This window comes from Thunnus thynnus, chromosome 12, assembly GCF_963924715.1.
Source record: "Thunnus thynnus chromosome 12, fThuThy2.1, whole genome shotgun sequence".
In the NCBI taxonomy this organism is placed as follows: domain Eukaryota; kingdom Metazoa; phylum Chordata; class Actinopteri; order Scombriformes; family Scombridae; genus Thunnus; species Thunnus thynnus.
Window position 1 is genome coordinate 29,012,157 of NC_089528.1, and position 22,953 is coordinate 29,035,109.

General features: G+C 37.6%; 1 protein-coding gene and 1 long non-coding RNA gene across 2 annotated transcripts in view; one reads left to right on the forward strand and one right to left on the reverse strand.

The window, feature by feature from the left end:
* Positions 1-279, reverse strand: part of LOC137194677 (uncharacterized) — a 51,239-nt gene extending 50,960 nt beyond the window's left edge. Inside the window, exon 1 of the long non-coding RNA XR_010931001.1 lies at positions 144-279. This is a non-coding gene — a long non-coding RNA (uncharacterized lncRNA). The remainder of the gene's footprint in view (positions 1-143) is intronic.
* Positions 280-19,625: 19,346 nt separating this feature from the next.
* Positions 19,626-20,649, forward strand: LOC137193483 (GTPase IMAP family member 9-like; the record flags this gene model as incomplete). The annotated part of the gene is made up of 1 exon (XM_067604700.1): positions 19,626-20,649. A coding segment is annotated over one exon (921 nt), but the record flags the coding sequence as incomplete, so codon positions are not given.
* Between the last annotated feature and the right edge of the window lie 2,304 nt (positions 20,650-22,953).

The following is a 22,953-nucleotide window of genomic DNA, read 5'->3' on the forward strand; positions in this document are numbered from 1 at the left end:
TAACATTTAACTTTCAGTGCTTTGCCTCCCACAGTAAGCTCATGACTTTCACCTGCTCACTGTGGAGCACAGGTGAGTTGTCAGAGGGCACAAGATGAGTTGGGGGATTTTTATTCCCACTCCGCCCCTGATTAGGATCCAGCCTGACTTGGTCCCTGGTCAAGTCTCTGGACCTGTGAAAATCTCTGTTCTTTACAACATATTAGATAAAAAATAAAGTCAAATTTTATGTCAGTGCACTGAAATGAGATGACATATTTTTCATTTGCACCTTAATGATTATTTAACAAAGCACCTACAGAGGACAGTCTGTAGTGTTGAGCATCAGTTGTGGATTCACTGAATGAACATAAAGAATGACTGAACTGTTTCTTTAACATGCGTTGTACATTAAAAAGATACTGTTTTTATAATAAAGACACACAGCAATGTATAATGTATCCTCTTGAATTAATCATGTAATGTCTTGTATTAGCATAACTTTAAAGATGATAATAGAAATATGTGTTTATCAGTGCCTAAGAGGACATTGTAGTGGCTGCAGTTCATTTCTAGCTCACATGTAGATTCAGACTTCACTAAATAAAAGCTATTCATTCAATAAAATATTCATTCAATCGATTAAATGAATCATTCTCTCGTTGACCTTCTGATCGTATCAAGGTGGCTTCCATGCAGTTGCCTTAAAGTGAGAAACTGATTGAACCTGGTTCAAAAAGATGTTGGTGAGTCAGAACCAAAATGTATTAACAAGATGTACTTTTATGTAACTACACTTAATAATGTCAAAAAAATGTTGTAATGCAGATTTTAGTTTCAATTATTTGACCTCAGTATGTGTCTGTGAATGCAGTGTGTGTGTGTGTGTTTGTCTTTTCTGTCTCCAGCAACTTCAAATGTCTTAAAAACTACATTGATTGGCCACATGGGGGTGCTATAATAAAAGCTTTTCAATCAACTGATTTCTCTACATTTTACAAATTCACACTAACAGACCAACAGTGGTGTAGAAAGTTGAATTCACACATGATATCTTTGACAAAACATTCATTTGTCATTTAAGAAAAGACTGAACCCACTTCTCTATGAAAATACATGTCTTTGTTCTTTTATGGGACATTATAAATGGCAAATGTATTTGTCTTTGATATAAATGTTGTATAATCCTGCAAAACCCAATAAGAGACAGCTTTTTAACAAAAGTGAGAACACAAACTATTTTGGACTTATTGTAAAAAATGATCATCCCTGGTTATGATATGAATAATAATACTTCTAGCATTTGGTTTGTTGCAAAACATTTTCTTTTTTGCATTTATCAGCAGTGCAAATAACAAGAAATAGCAAAGTTTGAATTGCATGGAGATGTCAGTGTATGAAAATGCATCATCTCTCCATTGTCATTTTGTGATGTTGTTTGTGATGGCAAAAAAACAATTATAACATTTACGTAACGTTAAAACAAGTCTGTGACACAGACCTCGTATCATGGTGGTTACAGTGGGACGTTACGCAAAATATGCCTTGTCTTATTTATATTTGTGTATTTATCTTTATTTCATTTAATATTTTCCACCACGAGGTTTTTCTTACAATCTCTTACCAAGAAACATACATAATAATACCTTGAGATATAAGATGGTATATACTATCCTAGGATGGTGTCAGGCTTACATGAAACATTAGTACATTTACATGCACAAGACATAAGACGCAAGACGAGAGACGGGAGAGCATGTGAGGTGTGAGAGGTCTGAAGCTATAGAGTCTCCCCTTGGTGTGCAATGGTCAAATAAATTAGAGATCTAAAGATCTAACTTCACCAGCAGCAAAACAACGTAAAAGGGAATGTTCTAATATTTGAGCTGGATCTACAACAGCTTAAGAAAGATGGATACTGAAATTTTCAGCGATACCTAATGTTACAAGATCTCAGACTGACGTTGGGCAAACACAAGGACGGATGATTTGGAAAGAAAAATAGACAAACTTCTAAATCTCCAAACAGCTACCAACACACTTGCATCATCGGTGTTACAAAGAGTTGATACTCTGGATCCCCCAAAAAAAGAGAGACGCTAACAGGCAGGCCTGGTCGCCAGAATAAAACGTTGGCGTTGTACGTTTCTGTAAACCACAGAAACGTTGAATATTTACATTTCAACACTTGTAATACCTAGAATATTAACATTTCAACAAAACGTATCATATCAACATTTATACAAAACGTAGCATATTAATATTTCTACAAAACATATATGAAAATTTCAACAAAACGTGTCATATCAACATTTCTAAAGTGACATAGTTCACATGAGATCTATATGAGCTGACTCCTATCAGGAGGAAGAGGAGGAGTAGGTGGATGGTTAGTAAGTTTCTTGGCAGCAAGTTGGAATTTATCAGAGTACGGTTCGAAACCAATATCCACTTCCTGTTTCAACCGACAAAAACGGATGGGTGTTTTTAGCGAGACATCGGGACATTTGCAGCCGTTTTTATTTTATTTTTTATTTTATTTAAACCCAAACCATGATCTTTCCCTAACCCTAAGTGGTCTTTGTGCCGAAACCTAACCAGACCTTAACCACATCGTTCTCACACCATAAAACATCATTATTCAACGGGCAGAAATGTTAATATGCTACGTATTACACGTGTTGGGACGTATATATTCAACGCTTTTGTGGTTTGCAGAAACGTTCAATGCCAACGTTTTGTTCTGGCGATTGGGCTGAACAGGCGATATGCATGAGCAGGTGGTTGAACAAGGCGCTCATCAACGCCGCATAACGGAGTTTGGAAATTAACTTCAGCCTACAACGGATAATATTGATCAATATGAAAATCGCCATGTGCCCGAATCGCAGGAAGATAACGTGGGGATGCTCCTGGTTCCTTCCTGGATAATGAGTGGAAAGTAAAACTGTAGGAATATGACTTTGAAAGCGCTCACCGCTTCGGACCTTTTCAAGAAAATGCGCGTTTCTCATGCACCATTATATTTAAACTGCATCACCTTCAGAAAAAATTACTGATCCTCAAAGCTGTGAGGGAACGAGGACAAAATGCTGAGACCCAAAAGTACTGAAGCATCCCGGAGATCTCGACACAGCTATAGAGAAAACGAGAAGCGTTCTGGCCTCCGAGAGAACAATTACACAAGCTGGACATTAAAACCAAACTTCGGTATCCATCAGTCGATGGAGAGAATGAACTTTGTAATATCACAGGAGGCTCTACTGGAGCTCCCTAAGAAACATCCGTCTCTTTCTTAAGACTAAGAATACTGAAGATGAAGAAATGCAAAAATAGAGAAAAACATCAAACTTATGTAAGGACAATATTCGACTAAAGTAATAGACTAAGAAGTTAATTGTGGAACTTTTTACGCTTAAACTGTGGAAGTAATGAAATAATTTGGCCTATTATTATAAGGTAATTTGTAAGGTCTACCGATATTTCTTTTCTATCTTCTTTATTTCTCTTCTTCTAAGATATTGTAATAAAGAATGGGGTAGATAATGAGGAGGAGGAATATGAGATATTATATATTGAGGAATGTGTTTAGATGCTTTTGTATATACTTTATTTAATAGGAAATGTTGAATGAATTACACAAGGGGAGTTGAAAACTACGTTATTTGTTTTTATTTTTGTTTGTTTTTCCCTTTCCTAAATACTCTGCAACCCCCTTATAATCTTTTTTTTTTACTTGTCACATCTCTCTCTCCTTTCTTTCTCCCACTCTCCCCTTTTCCTTGTTCCCTTTATATTGATTTCAGCTTTATTATCAAATTATGATGAAATTGCTGATGAAGTACAAAAATGTCTTATTAAATTTTGGAAACCACTGGTATGCATATTCTTTGGCCATTGTTTACATCATGGGGTGAGTAACCAGCTCAGTGAAGCATGTCTAGAGCTGGGAAGTTCCCAATGGTATGTGTGAGTTTTTCTTTTACCATTTTTGTTGCTTGAGTCCCATTGTCTATGTCATATTGAGTTATGTTCTGTGTTCTGGTTTTCTACTGGGGTTTCCACTGGGGTTTGCCCAGTAGCAGAGGAGTTGGAATATTTATTAGTAAAATGATTTCCTTTAATCTAATTTCACACTATGCAGAATCAGAGGGTAGATTCTTGATTATAAAATGTGACATTTTTGGAAATAAGTATACATTAATTAATATTCATGCCCCACCTTCATCTGATGTAGCATTCCTAAATAAAATCCAGAAAATACTTGATATGACTCCAACAGGAATAATTTATATTAGGTGGAGAATTGAATAATCAATTAATCTTTTGCACATATGACAGTTCATGTAAAAATAGAAAAGTACAGGAACCAACACGACTATTAGAATTTCTTTCAACAAATGAATTAAAGGATATAAGGAGAGTAATGCATCCTAAACATATTTCATATCAGGTATAAGTCTAAGCGATGTAAAACAACAAAAAAAATTATGATATAGTCATATCAGATCATGCTGTAGTTACGTGTGTAATGACACCTTCAATAAATAAACTTTCCAAAAAAATCTGGAGAATGAACAGAAAATATCTAACCAATACAGAATTTCTCAAATAAATAGTATTTGTGATATGACTATACGTGTGTCCTTTTGTATTATTTATAAAGGAAGAATAACATCATACTTTGGTGTCAACAGTTTTTTATGGGTGTGGTTTGTTGCATGAAGTCATGTGCAGAGGCATCGTGGCAGATAGTCTGAAATTTGCTTCACTTCAGCAGCAGATCTGCTCGTCTCTCTTTGAAACAAAAACAAGCAGCATAGTAAAACAAGGTAAGTCAATATATAACTGTATTCATTATTATTCATTCATCTAGTGGACTAAAACTTGGTGATGACACAATGGCGATACTGAGCTTTTAAATTGAGAACTTATAGGAATCAGTAGAAAAATGAATTTCTTTCAGTTTAATGTCCAGAGGTTAGATGTATAAATGTGTATAAAAATATTAATACAGCACTTCCTAAACGTAAATTGGTATTTATAAAAACAAAATGTAGACTACTTAATTAATAAAAAAAATAAATCAAATAATTGACACACTAACTATTAAGGTAAGATAGATGCACCCCTCATCATTTCCTCTTTCGTTTGACTTGTATCAAGGTTTCATAAGCTTTATGCTTCGCCATGAGCCTCTTTACTGACACTTTTGCTCTTCTCTTATTTCTCTCACCTGCTCTCGAGGGTGGCTGCAGTGAAACTCCACTGTGTTATGTTAGTGAGTGAATGTGAGCATGTGTTGTGCCGACAGCCTGTACTGATACAGTCGAGACCGTTCTGGCTGAATAAAACAGTTTAGTATTTTTAACTGCTGCCTCCACCTAGCATGTGATTGTCTGAGCTTTGTCCAGTGTGAGATTTTCCTCCAGTAGTAACTTGTCCTTTACAGCACTGAGATAAGCATTTGAAACTAGCTGATCTTGTATCGTCTCACTCTCTATTTCTCCAAAACTCCAAATCTACACAATGTAGTTAAGGCCCTCAAAGCTGCCACATACTGAGACATGGTTTCATCAGCTCGTTGAACACACTGTCTGAAGGTGTGTATACAGGCCACCACATTAACTTTGTGTTTGTCCCCTCAGTTTATCTATAGGGCTTTAGAGGGGCTGAGTAGTCCATGCAATATGCGCCCTCCAACTCTGTTGGGAGAAATCCAAAAAGCAAGTGTTAAACAACGGCATTAGAAGCTCTGTTTAATGTCTCTCAGCGGTGGTCATAGACAAGGAGCAGACTGGTTCTAAAGAAGAGAGCCAGTGACACTTATGCTGACATGGGGGGAGAAGCACAGCTGAGGCTGTTGTTGTGTTTACAGACACATAAATGACTCATAAGGACTTTTGACTGTCATAGTCACTACGCTCTGTAAACTGTAGATAGTTGGCATAATAACCGTTGTAAGAATCATTGAGAGAACAAGTAGAATGGGAGCCGGAGATTCCGGTATGCAAAGCCATGTACACAGTAGGTGATTTTAAGGGGGGATGCCATCCCCTTGTTAATAAAAGGACCAAAATGCATCCCCTTGTCAGGCCATATTCAGACCAAATCAGGCGGTGTGGGGAAAACACCAGTCCTCCCAATCATTTGAATGGGGGCAGTGCATTTCAGCTACAGTCATTTTTGCCGCTGCGGCACCACATCAGACTGCGGCTGGAAAGTTGAGCCAGAGTCAACTTTTGGAGAGGTGCAACCCGACGTCACTGCGGAATGTCGGAGATCAGAATGATCAGAGGATATACATAGATCATCTAGATGCAGTGTAATTACTAGTTTGGCTAGTATGGCTTCTAAAGTCTTGTCTGTTTTATTATTGTTTTTTAAAATTGTTTTTGTCTTATATTATTGTTTGATATTTTATTAAATTCTCCCATTCTGTATCATTTGTAATTGTCTGATTTTATTACAGTTCTGAAGTTTCAATCCACATTCAACCATGTAAAGCACATTATTATTATTGTTATTATTGTTGTTATTATTATTATTATTATTAATAATAATAATACTTATAATAATAATTAATTAATAATACTAATAATTAATACTACTAATAAATTATTAATACTACTACTACTACTACTACTAATAATAATAATAATAATACATTAAAAACATAATTAGCCATTAATAGCCTAACCGCTTGTCAATTTTATGTTTACAGAAAGACGTTTTGCTTTTTTTTCATTCACTTCAATACAGGCACAGTTTGCTTTTGGCCTCTAGTGGCCATCAGTGTATTGCAGCTGATTATTCTAGTCATGAATCCTAAAAATTGGATCTTTAATCTGCCTTCAGTTTTTCAACACAGTTTGACTGTTTTTTTCTTCACATCTTAACCGATTCATCAGTAAAACTTTACTGTTTCCTCTCTGTAGGTTTCGGTTGTGGACAATGACTGTTGCATGGACTGCTTTCACAATGATCATAACATCAACGTGTAAGTACCCAACTCATGCCCATAAAGTCTGCTTGGGTGTCATGATCGATGACCAACTAACCTTTAAGATTCATGTGGCCTCAATCGCTCAGTTGTGTCTGTTTGTCCTGTCCAACATCAGGAAGATCAGACCCTACCAGTCTGAGCATGCAGCACAACTCCTGGTACAGGCTCTTGTAATATCACGCATTGACTATTGCAACTCCTTACTGGCAGGCCTCCCTGCATGTATGTTCAAACCTCTGCAGTTAATCCAGAACGCAGCGATACGGCTGGTCTTCAACCATCTCAATAAAGCACATGTCATCCCGCTGTTCATATCCCTCTATTGGCTCCCAGTTGCTGCCCGCATTAGCTTTATGGCACGTACTCGTGTTGTTCTCTCCTGACTAGATCCCTGCTTGGGATATAACAGCTGTCAGATGTACATCTCTTTGGATAAAATCATCTGCTAAATGAAATTGTAAATTGTAAGTATCACATAGATTTATGCAGTGGCAGTCTGTGAATGAGTGAGTGAGCAGCAGAAAAACATTGTAAAGCTCTTTGGATGCAGCCATTTAACCTGGTCAGACCACCTTAAGTTCTCGTACACGCAGATGCAGGGCAATTTTTGTAGCTTCATTTGGCGGAGGCACACGCACACAGAAGTCCTCAAAATCACATAATAATAATAATAATAATGATAATAGATAATAAACTTTATTTGTATGGTGCATTTCATACAAGAAATGCAGCTAAAAGTGCTTTACAACAAAGTAATTACAAGCACTGAGTGCTTTACATGAACAATAATAATAATTATAATAATAATAATAATAATAATAATTGTCATTTTCAGTTACACAAGCTACACATTTTTTTCATTTACTGAAGAATAACATGAGAATCGAAATACAATTTCTAAGGAAGATTTTTACCAATAATATCATCCATCCGAATATTGTTTTAACCATGTAGCCATGCACATTCTTTTGTTTGGTGTATATTTTGTTGAATTATTAGAATAAAGAGTCTTGCAAGCTACGGAAGGTATCTGTATTGAGTGCACATGTCCAAACTAGTTTTACAAATGAGGACTTTCAAATATGAAGAGAAGTAGAACTACAGAATTTAAATGTATCAATTATCCTTTAGGCTATTAATTATTTGTGCAAAATAGGCACCACACATGAGAACACATCAGCTTTATTTTCATTCTAACATTGCCAGCATATATTGAATTTATGTACAGTATATAAATATTTGGGGTGTCCTGAATTTATATTTTGGAACTTCAAGTGCTTAACAGAGGTGAATTCTTTATTCTCTCACCTGTTGCTGCCTTTAAAGGGGATAAGAGGAGCTCATGTGATTGGTCATTACTGAAGCTCTCCCGACTCCACCTGCTGATTCTCTTCACCTCCCACTAATAATGTCTCTTCTTCCACTTCGCACCTGGCTGTGCAGGATTAGCACCAACACTGGTGGTCAGGAAAATTGCAAAATTGGTCACACACGCACGGGGCATGCGCCGTGAATTAAGACTTGGATCAGTGCCTGCACCCTGTTTCAGGAAAATATGGCTCAATGACTCTTTTTTGTTTTTTGTACTTTAACCTATTGAATCCATCGCACAGCTGAAGACTGTTGATTCAATCCTTGCATAGGTTATAGATATTTATTGTTTTCATGATTTGAGTTTAATAATCCAATTTGTCCCTTTTTTGAGTCATGATATAGAATTTACATCAACACTCCATCAATGTTTCATTTTCAGGGCTATTTTTAATATAAAGGTGAACACAGATTTTTACAAACAGGTTTTTAATGGTTTTTAACACACATTCTTTAACATCTTACAGTACAATAAACAGTCATTATGTTAAAATACTGAGTTTGCAGTTATGAACCACAATTCAGCCATATTTAAACTGACTTTGTGGCAGTAAATTTTATCTACCAAACTTTTTGCAAATCACATGAATCCACTTTTTTTATACCTAGAGGAAGGACCATCAGTGTATGTGTATTGGGTGTGTTGATGAGTCTTTTGGCACGAGAACCATAATGATTAAGACAACATCAAAGATCAAGTTATAAATCCCCCAGGGAATGTTTCTGAGTGTTTGGAAGTCAGCTGTTGTTGTTCCAATATTTAAATGTGGAGATCCCCTGTCTACCTGCAATTACAGGCCTATAAGTATCCTACCTACAGTATCAAAGGTTGCAGAGAAAGTGGTAGCTGAACAAATCATCTGCCATCTGAACACTTGCTCATTTGCTCTACACCCAATGCAATTTGGCTTCAGAGCCAATTATTCAACTGAAACAGCCAACTGTTTTTTCATAGAAAAAAATCTAATCTCTATTGGGTAAAGGTAGTGTTGTTGGAGCTGTGTTTCTTGACCACAAGAAGGCATTTGATACTGTTAATCATAGAATTCTCATGTCTAAGTTATCTAGTTTCAATTTTTGTTCAGATACACTTAAACGGATAGAATCATATTTGATAGATCTCAATATGTCCAAGTACAGGATCATCAATCAGCTGCCCTTCATCTGTCCACAGGAGTCTCACAAGGATCTATCCCGGGCCCATTGTTATTTACGTTATATTATATATATCAATGATTTCCCATTTGTATGTCCTGACACCAACATCCAAATGTATGATGATGACACAGTTATTTATGTACATGGTGGCAGCATGACACAAGTTGCTAATGAACAAATTTCATGGCTCACATAACAGCATGGTTAAAGCAATGCTGTTTGCAACTGAATGTGTCTAAAACAGTATGTATGTTTTTAACCAAGACAAACAGTTCTAGTGTAGAGCCGGATGTCTTTGTAACAGGGGAGAGGCTACAGGTCATATCGGAATACAAGTACCTTGGTGTTGTGATTGATTCCAAACTTTCATTCAAGGCTCAGGTGAAAAAGGTCTGTAACCGGGTCAAATTCAACCTTTCAAATTTCAGGTTTATTCGAGATTATATGTCAACAGAGGCAGCTAAGATGTACATGCATTCCATGGTAATTTCCCATATCATTTACTGTTTAACATCCTGGTCACAAGCTAGCAACACTACTCTAAAACCAATTGACAGGAAGGATGTATGATGATATCGTTCAAAGGAATAGCTGGCGAAGTTCTTATTTTGAAGACATTTATTAGACGATGGCCATCGGGTCCATTCCATGTACAAAGATGGTCTGGGCAACGTACCACTGTCGGTGCATAGCTTATGTAGGGTTACACATCTGTATCTTATCACATGAATAACATGTTTTCCATGGGCACTAATTCAGTTGGGAGCCATCCATCAAGTGATTGACAGCTACCTCACAACATATTATGTGTCACAACATACCACATCTGGAACGGCTCCAAACTTGACAATGGACCCATTGTTTGTATCTATAAGCCCCCCCCCCCCCCCCCCCCCAAAGGGCTATATCATATTACCTAAGGTGACATGCAGACTCTGGAATGTTTATATCACATGTCCAACACCCAAAATCAGCAAAGTATATAGGGTCAGATAAAAGTCATACTAACAATTCCCCCTTTTTTTTCTTTTCCTTTTTTTTTTTTTTTCTTCTTAAAGGTATTGTGAAATTAACATATATAACCATAAATGTAGCATCTTACATACGCATGCTAGAAAATACACATAGTACATGTAAAATCTTCCCTTCCATCTTGTCCTCAAATCTTCACATTACAATGCTGTTTGCAGTATACATCAGTGTTTATTATCCTCTGGTATGTTAGACTACACCTGATTCACTCTCCCTCACTTGTAATAGTGACCTGGCTACCATTGTGACCTTGCTACAACTTTTCACTGGCATCAGGGACGAGGCCCCTATTGGTTCTCCGACCCCCCTTTAACCAGACTTCACCAAATCACTGACAAGCAAGTGAGAATGCTCCCATGTGTGTCTCTTCATACACAGAGTTCCCATCGTATCTCATTATCCCCATCTTCTCCACATTTTCTGACTATTACAATATGTCTCTCAGTCCTTAGTCCATGTTATTCATTGGATCTTCCCACGATTAGGATGAAACAGACGTCGAGTCGTCATCTTCATTTGTCTCGGGTGGAGCGTAGATGTAGGTGTTTCGATTGGTTCAATTGTGATGTATGTGACCTTATTAATGTAATAGAGTTTAGTTGCCTCAGTTGTTAGTGGGTAATACAGACATTGCATTTCCAAATCAGTCACTGGTACGTGATCCATCATTCCTACTTCCATGTGCGGTCTAGGTTTCAGACCTCGTTGCTCTCGTTGCTCTTTTCATGCGATTAGTCATCCTCTTCATCCATTCACTCTTCTCTTCTTTTCTATCCCCCATGCTTTTATCTTTCTCATCACTTCCATCATTCATATTAATTAATTATTAATTATAACTATCCAAGTAAATATCATGCCGCATGCAATAATACTTAGAATAACTCTGGGGTTAGTTATTTTAGTAAACTTTAAAATGTTAGATGTGTCTTGCATGTTTCTCTCTTGTTCACGCCCTCGAATCACTCCCCTTCGACTATTTCCGGCGTTGCCGTATCCGCCTTTTGGGGCATTGCCGTATTCGCATCTGTCGCCTCCCTTGCGGTCGATGGTGCCGCCCTCACTCTGGATGCGTGAATCCATTGTGGTTGTCCTTTGACCTTGACGACGGTCCTTGTCACCATCAGCACTTGAGTTGGAAGTCCGTAGCGTGGTTCTCCTCCTGTAGGCTTCAGACTACGAATCAGCACGTAGTCACCTGGTTGGAAGTTATGTGTAGGCGTATCAGCTGGAAAAGGAAGAGCGTCAAATACCTGCTGAGAATACTGAGAAACAAAAGAAAACAGATGTTTAACGTAATTTGTTGTAATTCTTGTAGTTGTGTCAGATCCACTGGTGTCCTCTCATTCATCTTGACTCCTAAAGGAAAAGGTCGTGCCATTAACACTTCATGTGGTGACAATCCAGTAGTTTTGTTAGGCATTGCTCTTATAGACAAGAGCGTCAATGGTAATGCCCCTATCCAATTTAGCTGTCTGGATTGGTGCACTTTTATCAGTTTTTCCTTAATCGTCCTATTTATCCTCTCTACTTGAGCTGAACTTTGTGGATGATAAGGAATATGAAAATTCCATTCAATTCCCAATGATTTTGCAAGTAATTTAGTTACTCTCGAGTGACATGAATGGAGTTCCATTATCTGAATCAATGCTCTCAGGTATACCAAAACATGGAATGATATGTTCCATTAAACACTTAACTACAGTTTGAGCATTTTCTTTTCTTGTTGGGAAAGCCTCCGGCCATTTAGAAAATCGATCCACAATCACGAGTAAATATGCATAGCCTCGACATTTGGGCATATGCGTAAAATCAATTTGTAATGACTGAAAAGGTCCTTCCGGTCTTGGCAAATGTTCATGTCTTGGTGGATTAATATGTGGATTGCATCGTGCACAAATTAAGCATCTTTTAATATATCTTCTAACATGTTTCTCCACGCCTATCGTGAAAAACAATTTAGATATGTAATCTGTTACCGCTTTGTAATTTACATGTGTTATCCCATGTACGTCCGCGATTAGAGGATCATATGCTAGTTTAGGCAAGGCTACTCTTCTATCCTTAAATTTCCACAAATTATCCACATCCATATGGTAGTTCTTCTTTAGCCATAACTTTCTTTCTGCCTCTGAGTCTTGAGTTTGAAATGCAATTAAATCATTAACAGTATAAGGTGGATTAGTCATTTGTACTGCCGTTAGAGCTGTGTTCAACCATGGTGGGAAGGTTGCATTTAAAGCTGCCTCTCTAGCATATTTGTCTGCTAAATTATTTCCTTTTGCCACTTCTGATTCTCCTTTAGAATGCCCTGCACACTTTACTATAGCAAGCTGCTCTGGTAACATCATGGCTGCCAATAGATCTTTCACTAAAGTAGCATGTTGAATTGGTTTGCCTGAGGTTGTTATAAATCCTCTATTTTCCCAAATTTTACTGAAATCATGCGCCACTGAAAACGCATATTTTGAATCCGTGTATATCGTTGCAGTCTTATTTTGTGCTAGAGTACATGCTCTAGTTAAGGCTAAGTTAACTAGACTAGCTCTGCCGCTTGTGCTGATGAAACAGGAAGCCTTTATGCTTCAATACATTTATCTTGATTGTCCACGATTGCATAACCTGATAATGTGGTTTTATCATCCGGTCTCATTGATGATCCATCACAAAATAAGATGAGGTCATTAATTTCCAAAGGTGTTTGCTGCAAATCTGCTCTCACACTGGAGATGGAGTTAATCTATTCCATACAATCATGTTCCACTTCCTCGTGTTCTTTGTCTACTCCATTTAGTAATGCGTTCAAATGTAGTGCGGGGTTAATGTGTGTTGTGGTTGAAATAGTAAGATTTTGAGTCCCCGTGCTCATAATTACTACGTCTCTGGCTAGTCATATGTTGTGTTGTTATGTTGAGCAAAATAATGTTTACCACATGTGTTGTATGTAATACCAGTGAATGTCCTAAGACTATCGTTTGTGCTTTCTCAACCATGATAGCAGCAGCGGCAACAGCTCGTAAACAAGGAACCATGCCTTGTACGATTAACGGAAGTGTTTTGGAGTAATATGCAACGGGTCTTGACCTGTCACCATGCATCTGTGCTAACACTGCGGATGCGACAGTACCATTCTCTGCCACATAGAGGTGAAAAGTTAGCTTGTAATCCGGCAGTCCCAATGCTGGAGCTGTGCAGAGAAAGTATTTGATGTGATGAAAGGCTTGTTTCATTTCCTCATTCCACTGGATGTCATTCGGAACATCCTTTATGGTTGCCTTGCGCAATACAGAGTCATATGTGGCATAATCAGCCAACCATGCGCTACAATAGTTCACCAGATCCAGAAAGGATAGAAGTTCAGTCTTTGTCTTTGGTCTTTTGATGTCTTTTATCGCCTTCACTCGTTCTGGAGACAAATATTGGCATCCATCTCGTAAAACAAAGCCCAGATAATTGACCGCTGGCTGGCAAAACTGTAACTTTGTAAGAGAGGCTTTGTGTCCACCCATGGCAACATACTTTAGGAGAGCAATAGAGTCTTGGAGGCAGTGAGACTCAGTTGGTAATGCTATGAGGATATTGTCAATATAAACACATAGCGTAGATGGTCCAGGTAAGGTCAATTGAGCCAGATGCATATTAACTGCTGAGGCGTATACAGTTGCTGAATCAACAAAGCCCATTGGCAAGCGCCTCCACACATACTGTTCATTTTTGAATGTAAATGCAAACAAATCTTGTGTATCCCAATGTACAGGGATGGAGAAATATGCTGAGCATAAATCTACTACTGTGTAAAATTTAGAGTCTGCTGGCAGTGCTGCTAAAATGGAATTAACATCTGATACTACTGGTGCAATGGGATAAACAGCTTCATTAACCTTTCTTAAGTCTTGTGTGAACCGATATTTATTTGTTCCTTGCTTTAAGATTGGATTTATTGGCGTATTATTTTGGGATCTTCTCTTAACAATTACTCCTTGTTGCAGTAAACTTTCAATAACCGGCTTAATTCGTTCTTCCTTTTCTTTAGAAAGTGGATATTGCTTAACGTAAACCGGATATTTATTGGGATTAATTTTAGCTTGATAAGGTGGTATATTTAATAATCAAACATGATTAGCATGCAGTGCCCATAATTCTGTTAGAACTGACGCTAATATGGATGGCGTTTTCACTTGAATTTCTCTCATCGCATTGTGGTTCCACATTATAAGACCACATGACATAGTCTTTGTTTTGATCTTTATTATCCGGTACTTTCTCAAGGTATTCAATACATGATTTCACTAATGGATCAATATCTGTAAAGTCTGTGCGTACAGCACATACAAAAAATCGAATCTCTTTAGTTGTTGTTTTCCACAATAATACAAGACCATTGGGAGACATGTAAAAACATGGTGTATTTTCATCCATTTCCTTTTGACTAGTCATCTTATTTGAGAATGGAGGATCAACTGGTTTCATATGTAATATTTTAGCTGCAGCTGCTTGTTGACATGCCGCTAATTTCTTAATTTCATCCATGGTAAACAATCTGTAAATTAAATCAACATTTGTTAACGTGGATGTAGCTGTGTAAGCTGTTCCAATATTATGAGACAACAGTTGATGCACTCTATCTGCAGGAATATGTATCTCCAACCCATCTGGAGAACATGAAATAACCGCATTTAATTTGCTTAAAATGTCTCTTCCTAATAGTGACATTGGTGTCGTATTGCTCACTATAAATGAATGTTGAAATTTATGTTCATCCACACAAGTGGTCAATGGTATAGACATTGGTTCAGTTTGAGTCACTCCAGAAATGCCAATTGATTTAACAATTTCATTACTGACTGGGCATTTCAAATCTTTTCTTCTCAAGCACGACATAGTAGCTCCAGTGTCCACTAAGAAAGGAATCCTTTTACCTGCAATGCTCAAGGTTAACTGAGTAATTGAGGTGTATTAATTATCACTTTAACATGGTGTGAGTTTAAATCATCCATGTCCCTCTGTTGGCTGAGTCATGCATTCCATATCACATTTCCTGCAGCAGCTGTTTCAGACTGCTGGTTCGGTGTCTGTGTTCGAGGCTGTGTGTATGGGCATGTATTATTGTTAAAATTTGTTCCTGTGTATATCTGTCTTTGACATTCTTCCTGCCATTTTAGTTCACAATCTCTTGCCCAATGTCGCCTTGCTCCACGTCCAATCCCATTCCTGTTAAAGTTTCTCCCCCTTCTTGTCATCTGCCTGTAACCTGCACTCTGTGTGGGGGCCCAACTCTGCCCCTCACCCCAAGCTCCATTTCCTCTGCCTCTGCCTCTTCTCATCTCTCTCCCTCTGTTCGTGTTTTGGAAACCTGCCAAGCTGTATGTTGGCTCTTCGTGATTGAGTTGCAAAGCCTGTGTCATATTCTTATTCTTTTCAAACAACCCAATGGCGTCTAACTCCCTTATTTTCTTTAACTATTCTAGTGGAGTTAAAGAGTAAACATCTGGTGCGGCGATTTTTAGAGTGTAAGAAGAATTTGGATCTAATCCATTTAGAAACATAGCAGTGAAAAAAGGGATCTTTGTCCTCCTTTATTTCTAATTTGGCCTGTTCTTTCCAGCACTTTTGAAATCTCGCTGCATATTCAAACATTGGTTCATTAGATTAACGTTTGCAGTTCAAAATTTGCGTGATATCTCTCTCTTGCGCAGCATTTTTTTTTTTTTTTGAAGAAAATCAGCCATTTCTCTAATGTGTTCCTCTTTGTACCTTTTGTCTAACCATGATGGATATTTCTTCTCCAATCGAGTTTCATGTTCAAGAGGACCATCATTATCAAAACTTAATGTTTCACATGCTTCTATCAATTTGTCTACACTGATATTTGGCATTTAAGTTGTCAATATGTAACGAACATCTCTCCCTGACATCGCGCTATGCATTAAAGCAGTTGTCTACCAGTTCAGAAAGGCTGTGGGATTTATCAGTGGTTTAGGGGCATCCCGTGTGATTTGTGATATTTCACTCAGCGTCAAAGGTTTGTCTAAAACTCTATCATCAAACGTGACTAGTGGAAGCGCAACATTCATAGTTTCTCCGTCCGCTGATTGTTTCTCTTGCTCCTCTTGATATTGTATGTATGTCATTATGAGGTCATGAAGGATTTCCGCATCTTCATCCGTAATACTGTTAATTACCGCTTTAGTATATTTAGGGTCTTTAAATCTCTCTACATCTAATGTGAGACCCTGTTCTCGCTCATACCGTTTCAACACTCTTTTGAAACTGTCAATCATACATTTAGATACTTTACTTTTTACATTAATCTCTATCTCTTGCCCACTCTTCAGTATGGCAAAACACTTTTTAAATTCGCAGGACATTGCTTCCGTCAGATAGTTGATTTGTTGCGCCCGAATTCTGTCACTGTGCCCATGATACTTGCTCGATATCATATCAAACATTTTCCTACAGTTTTGCATCCATTCAAAAATACAGCCCTTGATTTGATTAGATATAATTTCCACTGGAAATATCAAAGATGCAATGACTTTTTTCGGCGTGCAAGGTTTAGTTTTGTTTTCTGTACATAAAATCATCCATTCCATAATTTCATTATCAGATTCATATTCGGGTGGAGATATAATGTCATCTATATTAGGATATAACTTATTCTCTGGTGTTGTCTTAATCATTTGTGTTTTCTCCCCTTGCACTTGCTCCGTATTCATTATATCTTGTGTCATTGTAAGGTTAAATTTCTTCTTTTTCATTAGCTTTTTTGTCATATTTGCCGGCCATTGACGACTCATCATCTCCCATGCTTTGAACACCTTTATCATATATTCTTTGTCCCAACTCGGATTGGGTACGGCAGTATTATCCATTATGTATGTTCGTATGAAGTCTAATTTACTCTTGTCAAAACTACCGTCCCTGGGAAATTTATTATCTGTCCACTCAGAGATGTCTGTTGAGAATGGTTCAACGTAGTAAAATCCTATTTTAGTTTGCATCCACTCTCTAGGTGTCATCTGATTTACTGTTTTAGCTTTAACGTCTTTAAGATGAGGGTTCGTCTTTAACAATTTCTTCATTGCTTTCCTTTCCTTTCTTGGTAGATCATGTTTTATGTTTTATCTCTATCTCCTTTTTACTCATTTTACTGGATTGTGACCCCATGATTAAATATATAATACACCAAAACATGCAGCGTCTCTGAAATAAGAACTTTCTTATGTCTCTTCCACTCTCTCTCTTTTTTTGTGTGTGTGTGTGTGGGCTGATGTAACGATCAATTGTATGTCAGAAGGCACGCAACCGCTATATAAACAACACAATAACCTTTATTTACAAACAGCGCAAGGCGCTAGACAGCCCTTGCCTGTGACACTCGTCCAGACCCACTTTCTCTCTCAAAGTGCTCTAACAGTGTCTCTGTCGGGACGGAGCGCTCTATAGCCTCTCGTCTGCACCCCTGCCCAGACCCACTTTTCTCTCTCTTTTGAAAAGCGCTCTGACAGTGTGACTTATACGGTGTGTCCACTGCGGAGATTTCTCTTTTTTCTTTTCTTCTATGTGTCTGACCTCTCTTCGTCAGAACACCAAGGCGCGCGCTCGTAAGGCACACACAGTCCGACCCCAATGATAAACTATATGTTAAGTGCCCCTGACAACAGTTGCTCAAAACCAATCAACAATTACTATGAGAAGTGGTTCCAATAACCATACCAATTTAATTAATAATTTGATTCAGTCCCACATAGCCAATAGAACAACATCACACCACATCATCCAAAAACCTGGTACTTCGCAGTGAGCAGTCAGGTAAGCAGTGTAATTTAGAACATCACAAACATCTGCTTACCTGATATTCCGTCACCGGCTGTTCGTGACGTCAAATGAAAGGAAGGATGTGTGATGATATCGTTCAAAGGAAGAGCTGGCGAAGTTCTTATTTTGAAGACGTTTATTAGACGATGGCCATCGGGTCCATTCCATGTACAAATATGGTCTGGGCAACGTACCACCGTACCACACCGTTACATTTTCATCATTGCCCGATATTAAAAAAATATAACTTGTTGAGTTGGGAAAACATGATTAAATATGTAGATGTTTGTCTTATGTACAAGATTATATATATGGTTTGATCTCTCCTCTGCTCAGACAGTTTGTCAACATAAGAACAACTGCATATGGGTCCACAAGAGGTGCAGCAAGAGGGGATTGCATCATCCCACTCAGAAAAAGTACTTTCAGTCAGTCTGCATTCTCTGTTAAAGCTGCACTAGAGTGGAACTCAATCCCAGCAACTATTAGAGAATTGGACACGTATAGTTCCTTTAGAGCTCATGTAAAGAAATGGTTAATTAGTACTCAGCTCTGTCAGCACTAAGACTTAGTCGTACCTTGCTGTCCTAAGTCCGTCTGTGCTGAACTTCCCTTGCTGTCTACTTTCACCTATCTTGCTATCTCAGTCTGCCTTCATGTACCTGCATGCATGTCTTATTGTGGTTTTGCTTTTATTCTATCAGACTGATTCATGTATTTTACATACTGTGCATGCTTTTTGTATCTGTGCTTCTGCTTTGCATGTTCTAGTTAGTGTCTAACACAGCAACTCAATGTAGTCTTATTCAATCTACTTATCTATTAATATTAATATCTTCATGTATTTGTTGTCTTGCATATCTTGTATCATGAGTCTCTGTGTTGCATGTTTTAAGGATGTTATTAATATTATATATGTTCTTTTTTCTTCATTTTATTAATTGTTCCGCATGCTTATAAATGACCTCAGTAACTTTGTAATTTCAATCTCATTTTCATATTCTGTTTTTAGGGTGACTCTGTAACATCTGTCCAGGGACTACAGATGAAAAATAGCCTCTTGGCTAACTCTGGCGCATTTACAGCAATGTTTATTAATGTGCACTGTCCCTGTTAAATAAACAAACAAATAAATAATAAAATAAAAATGAAACACTCATGTACCCTCAAACTGTACTGTAGGCACAACTTTCCAACCACAGTTATCCATCCCTGATGTGAACTAATTGAACACATTTTATGAATACACATTGCATTAATTGTTTGTCCTTTTTTTTCAGTGTTTGGGTCTAAACCTTCCACAGCCTACAACAATAATGAGCTGATCAGGATTGTGTTGGTGGGGAAGACTGGAGTTGGGAAGAGCGCCACAGGAAACACCATTCTGGGACAGAGGAGCTTCAAATCAGAATTCTCTGCTAAATCTTTGACACAACACTGTGAAAAGGCTTACGGTGAGGTGGATGGACAAAAGGTTGCTGTTATCGACACTCCGGGCCTGTTTGACACCAAGAACACCACTGAAGAAGAAACGGCTGCAGATATTGCCCAGAGTATTTCTTATGCTTCTCCTGGACCTCATATCTTCCTGGTTGTCATCAGACTTGACAGATTCACAGAGGAGGAAAAGCAAACAATACAAATGATTCAGAAAACCGTTGGTAAGGAAATACACAAATACAGCATGGTTCTCTTTACCCATGGTGACCTACTCAAAGGGAAACCTATTGAGGAGCTCTTGAAGGACAGCGAAGATCTGCAGGAACTTGTGACCAAATGTAACAACCAGTATCATGTGTTCAATAATGAGGTGGAGAATCATTCTCAGGTCAGAAAGCTGCTCGATAAGATAAGAAATATAAATGAGCAGAATGGTGGAAGCTACTACACCACCGAAATGTTCCAAAAGGCAGAGAGAGAGATAGAAGAGGAGAAACAACGAATCCTGAAAGAGAGAGAAGACAAAAAGCTTAAAGAGCAGGAGATACTGAGGAGGGAAATAGAGGAAAAGTATCAGCAAATGCTGAGAGAAGTGAAGGCTGACTTTGAGAAGCAGACTAAATTAATGGAAGAACTTGAAAATGAGGGCAAAAAGGAAATTATAAAACAAAAGGAAAAACAAAAAAATCTGGCCTTAAAGAAAGCCACGAGTTGGATCAATTGGCTAATTTCGGTTGTTCCATGAATTGCTTCACTTCACTTCCTCCTTTCGAGACAGATATAGAAGATAATACAAACACATGAGCAGCATGAAAACCAAAACAAATTATCAGTCTCTTACCATGCATGGCAACTGTGAAAGAAAACTGAATAGTAGGTTATCATGTGATGTATTTCTTGAATATATCATACATGTTTCAGATAGTGTTTAAGTTCAGTTTAGCGTTAGTTTCTGTTTCACACATGTTCTAAATTCCTCTGTGCTATGTCTATTCTAAACTTAGTTCTTTGCTGTGTAAGATGAGGCAGTTGTGTGTTTAACAGTTAAGTTTACTCTGTTGTATTTTTACCTGAGCCAGTGATAAGATAAATTAAAGCTGCAAGCAGCGTTGAATGGGCCCTCGCGCCTTTGCACAGTCGTGGGGCTTCGTGTAATCGTGTTAAATAACCGTGATGTCAATATTGAGCAAAAATAATTGTGATTATGCTTTTTGCCATAATCAAGCACCCCTAAAGAGAACATACAATTTGATTTACATACACACACACACAAAGCATTTAAATATGTATGTGATAAATTGTTGTCTTTAATAAACAGTTACTTTAACATTTTTCAGTGTGCTCCTAAATTTCTGTGTGCTCCTAATTTTTTTCATTTAGGAACAAACTAAATACTTCTCGACAAAAAAGTAAACATTGAACACTGCTGTCAGATGTGTAGAGACAATAAGTAACTGCAGCTGGACACAGAAAAATTCTCATATATTTGAATGGAGAGTGTGAGTGAACCGCTAGGTCCTTGGACCCTAATAAAGGAAAAACTGCAGTACAGAGCTACAAATTTTAGTTTCGATTTTATTTTTCTGCAGCACTTTATCACTAAATTGTCACTCTCACTCCATTTTTTTCCTTCCCCTCATAGATCATCCCCACTACTGAATTATACATATAAGACTGATAATTATTGTAAAATAAATGATAATAACACCAAACTTCATACAAAGGTTGTATATAATGTACTGTATGTAACACCAAACTTCATACAAAGGTTGTATATAATGTACTGTATGTATATAGACCTTTCTGCTGTATCCTTCAAAAATGAGCCCCATTTAACCGTGACACCCATCCTCCCACTTTCTTCCCTCCTTCTCCCTTTCAGCTGGAGAGAAGGATTTCAGAGCAGTCTTCTAGTGGAAATATCTCCATAAATCCCATGACTATGGTCATAGAGCGCTTTGAATGGTTGACTGACTAGAAAGGTGCAATATAAAATGCAATTCATTCCATTTACTATGTATCTTATTATGACTATTTGTTAAAAAAAAATCCTGCCAGGAGCGTTGCTGAGCTGCAGCGAACAACAAGGGCATTTCAGACACAAAGATGCTTACTTTGAAAAATACACACTTTGAAGCCTGATTTTAGCTTCTGCTGAACTTTAGAATATATTTCTGCAGAGAACCAGGACTGTAGATTTTGTCCCCTATTCTCCCTTCGCTAGTAAGAGATCACTTGGTATGAACACAATGAATTATTACAAAAACTACAAAAAATATGGTGATGTGGGTATTGTATTAAACAGACTTAAAAAAAAACATAAACATATCCTTCAAAAAGTGCAGTGGTGGAAAATAACTAAGTACATTTACTCAAGTACTGTACTTGAAGGACCAGTGTGTAGAATTTAGTGGCATCAACGGACTTGGCAGAAATAGAATATAATATTCATAAGTATGTTTTAATTAGTGTATAATCACCTGAAATCAGAATTGTTGTGTTTTACTTTAGAATGAGCCCTTTATATCTACATAGAAAGTAGGTCCTCTTCCATGGAACCCACCAGGTTGCCACAGTAGCCCAGAACGGGGAAACCAAACAGTGGCTCTAGAGAGTGCCTTTTGTGTTTTTCACAAGTTTCGCAGCCACCGTAGGTTCTCCTACACGTTGGGAAGGGGATGGGGGGCTGGGGTGTATTAATTTGGTTGCAGTTTGCAACCTCATCACTAGATTGACTGATGAGGTATTTATGTATGAAATATAGATTTGTGGTTCAGAGGTTTGGTACAGAGACTAATTATGCTTTAAGCTGAAAAACAACACCGCCTTCGTCTGTCTCAGACGTCTTTGTGCAGCTTGTCCACATAGAGCAACCACATCCTGTAGAAACAGTGAGGCAGAAGTTTTATAGAGACTATGAGGAGACAATGTGAAGGGTCAGAATATGATCAATATCTAAAGGTTAAACCAGTTAAAACTGAGATGTTCTGCATTTCTTTTAAGATTCTTTTAAATTTGCATTTTTAAAAATGTTTTAATGTATTATGTAAAGCAACTTGTGTATACACAAATCAAATCATAAAATATACTACACAAGTAAACTTGCCTTTGATTGATTAATTTCTCTACTGCCTTTTTCTTCCTCATGAATT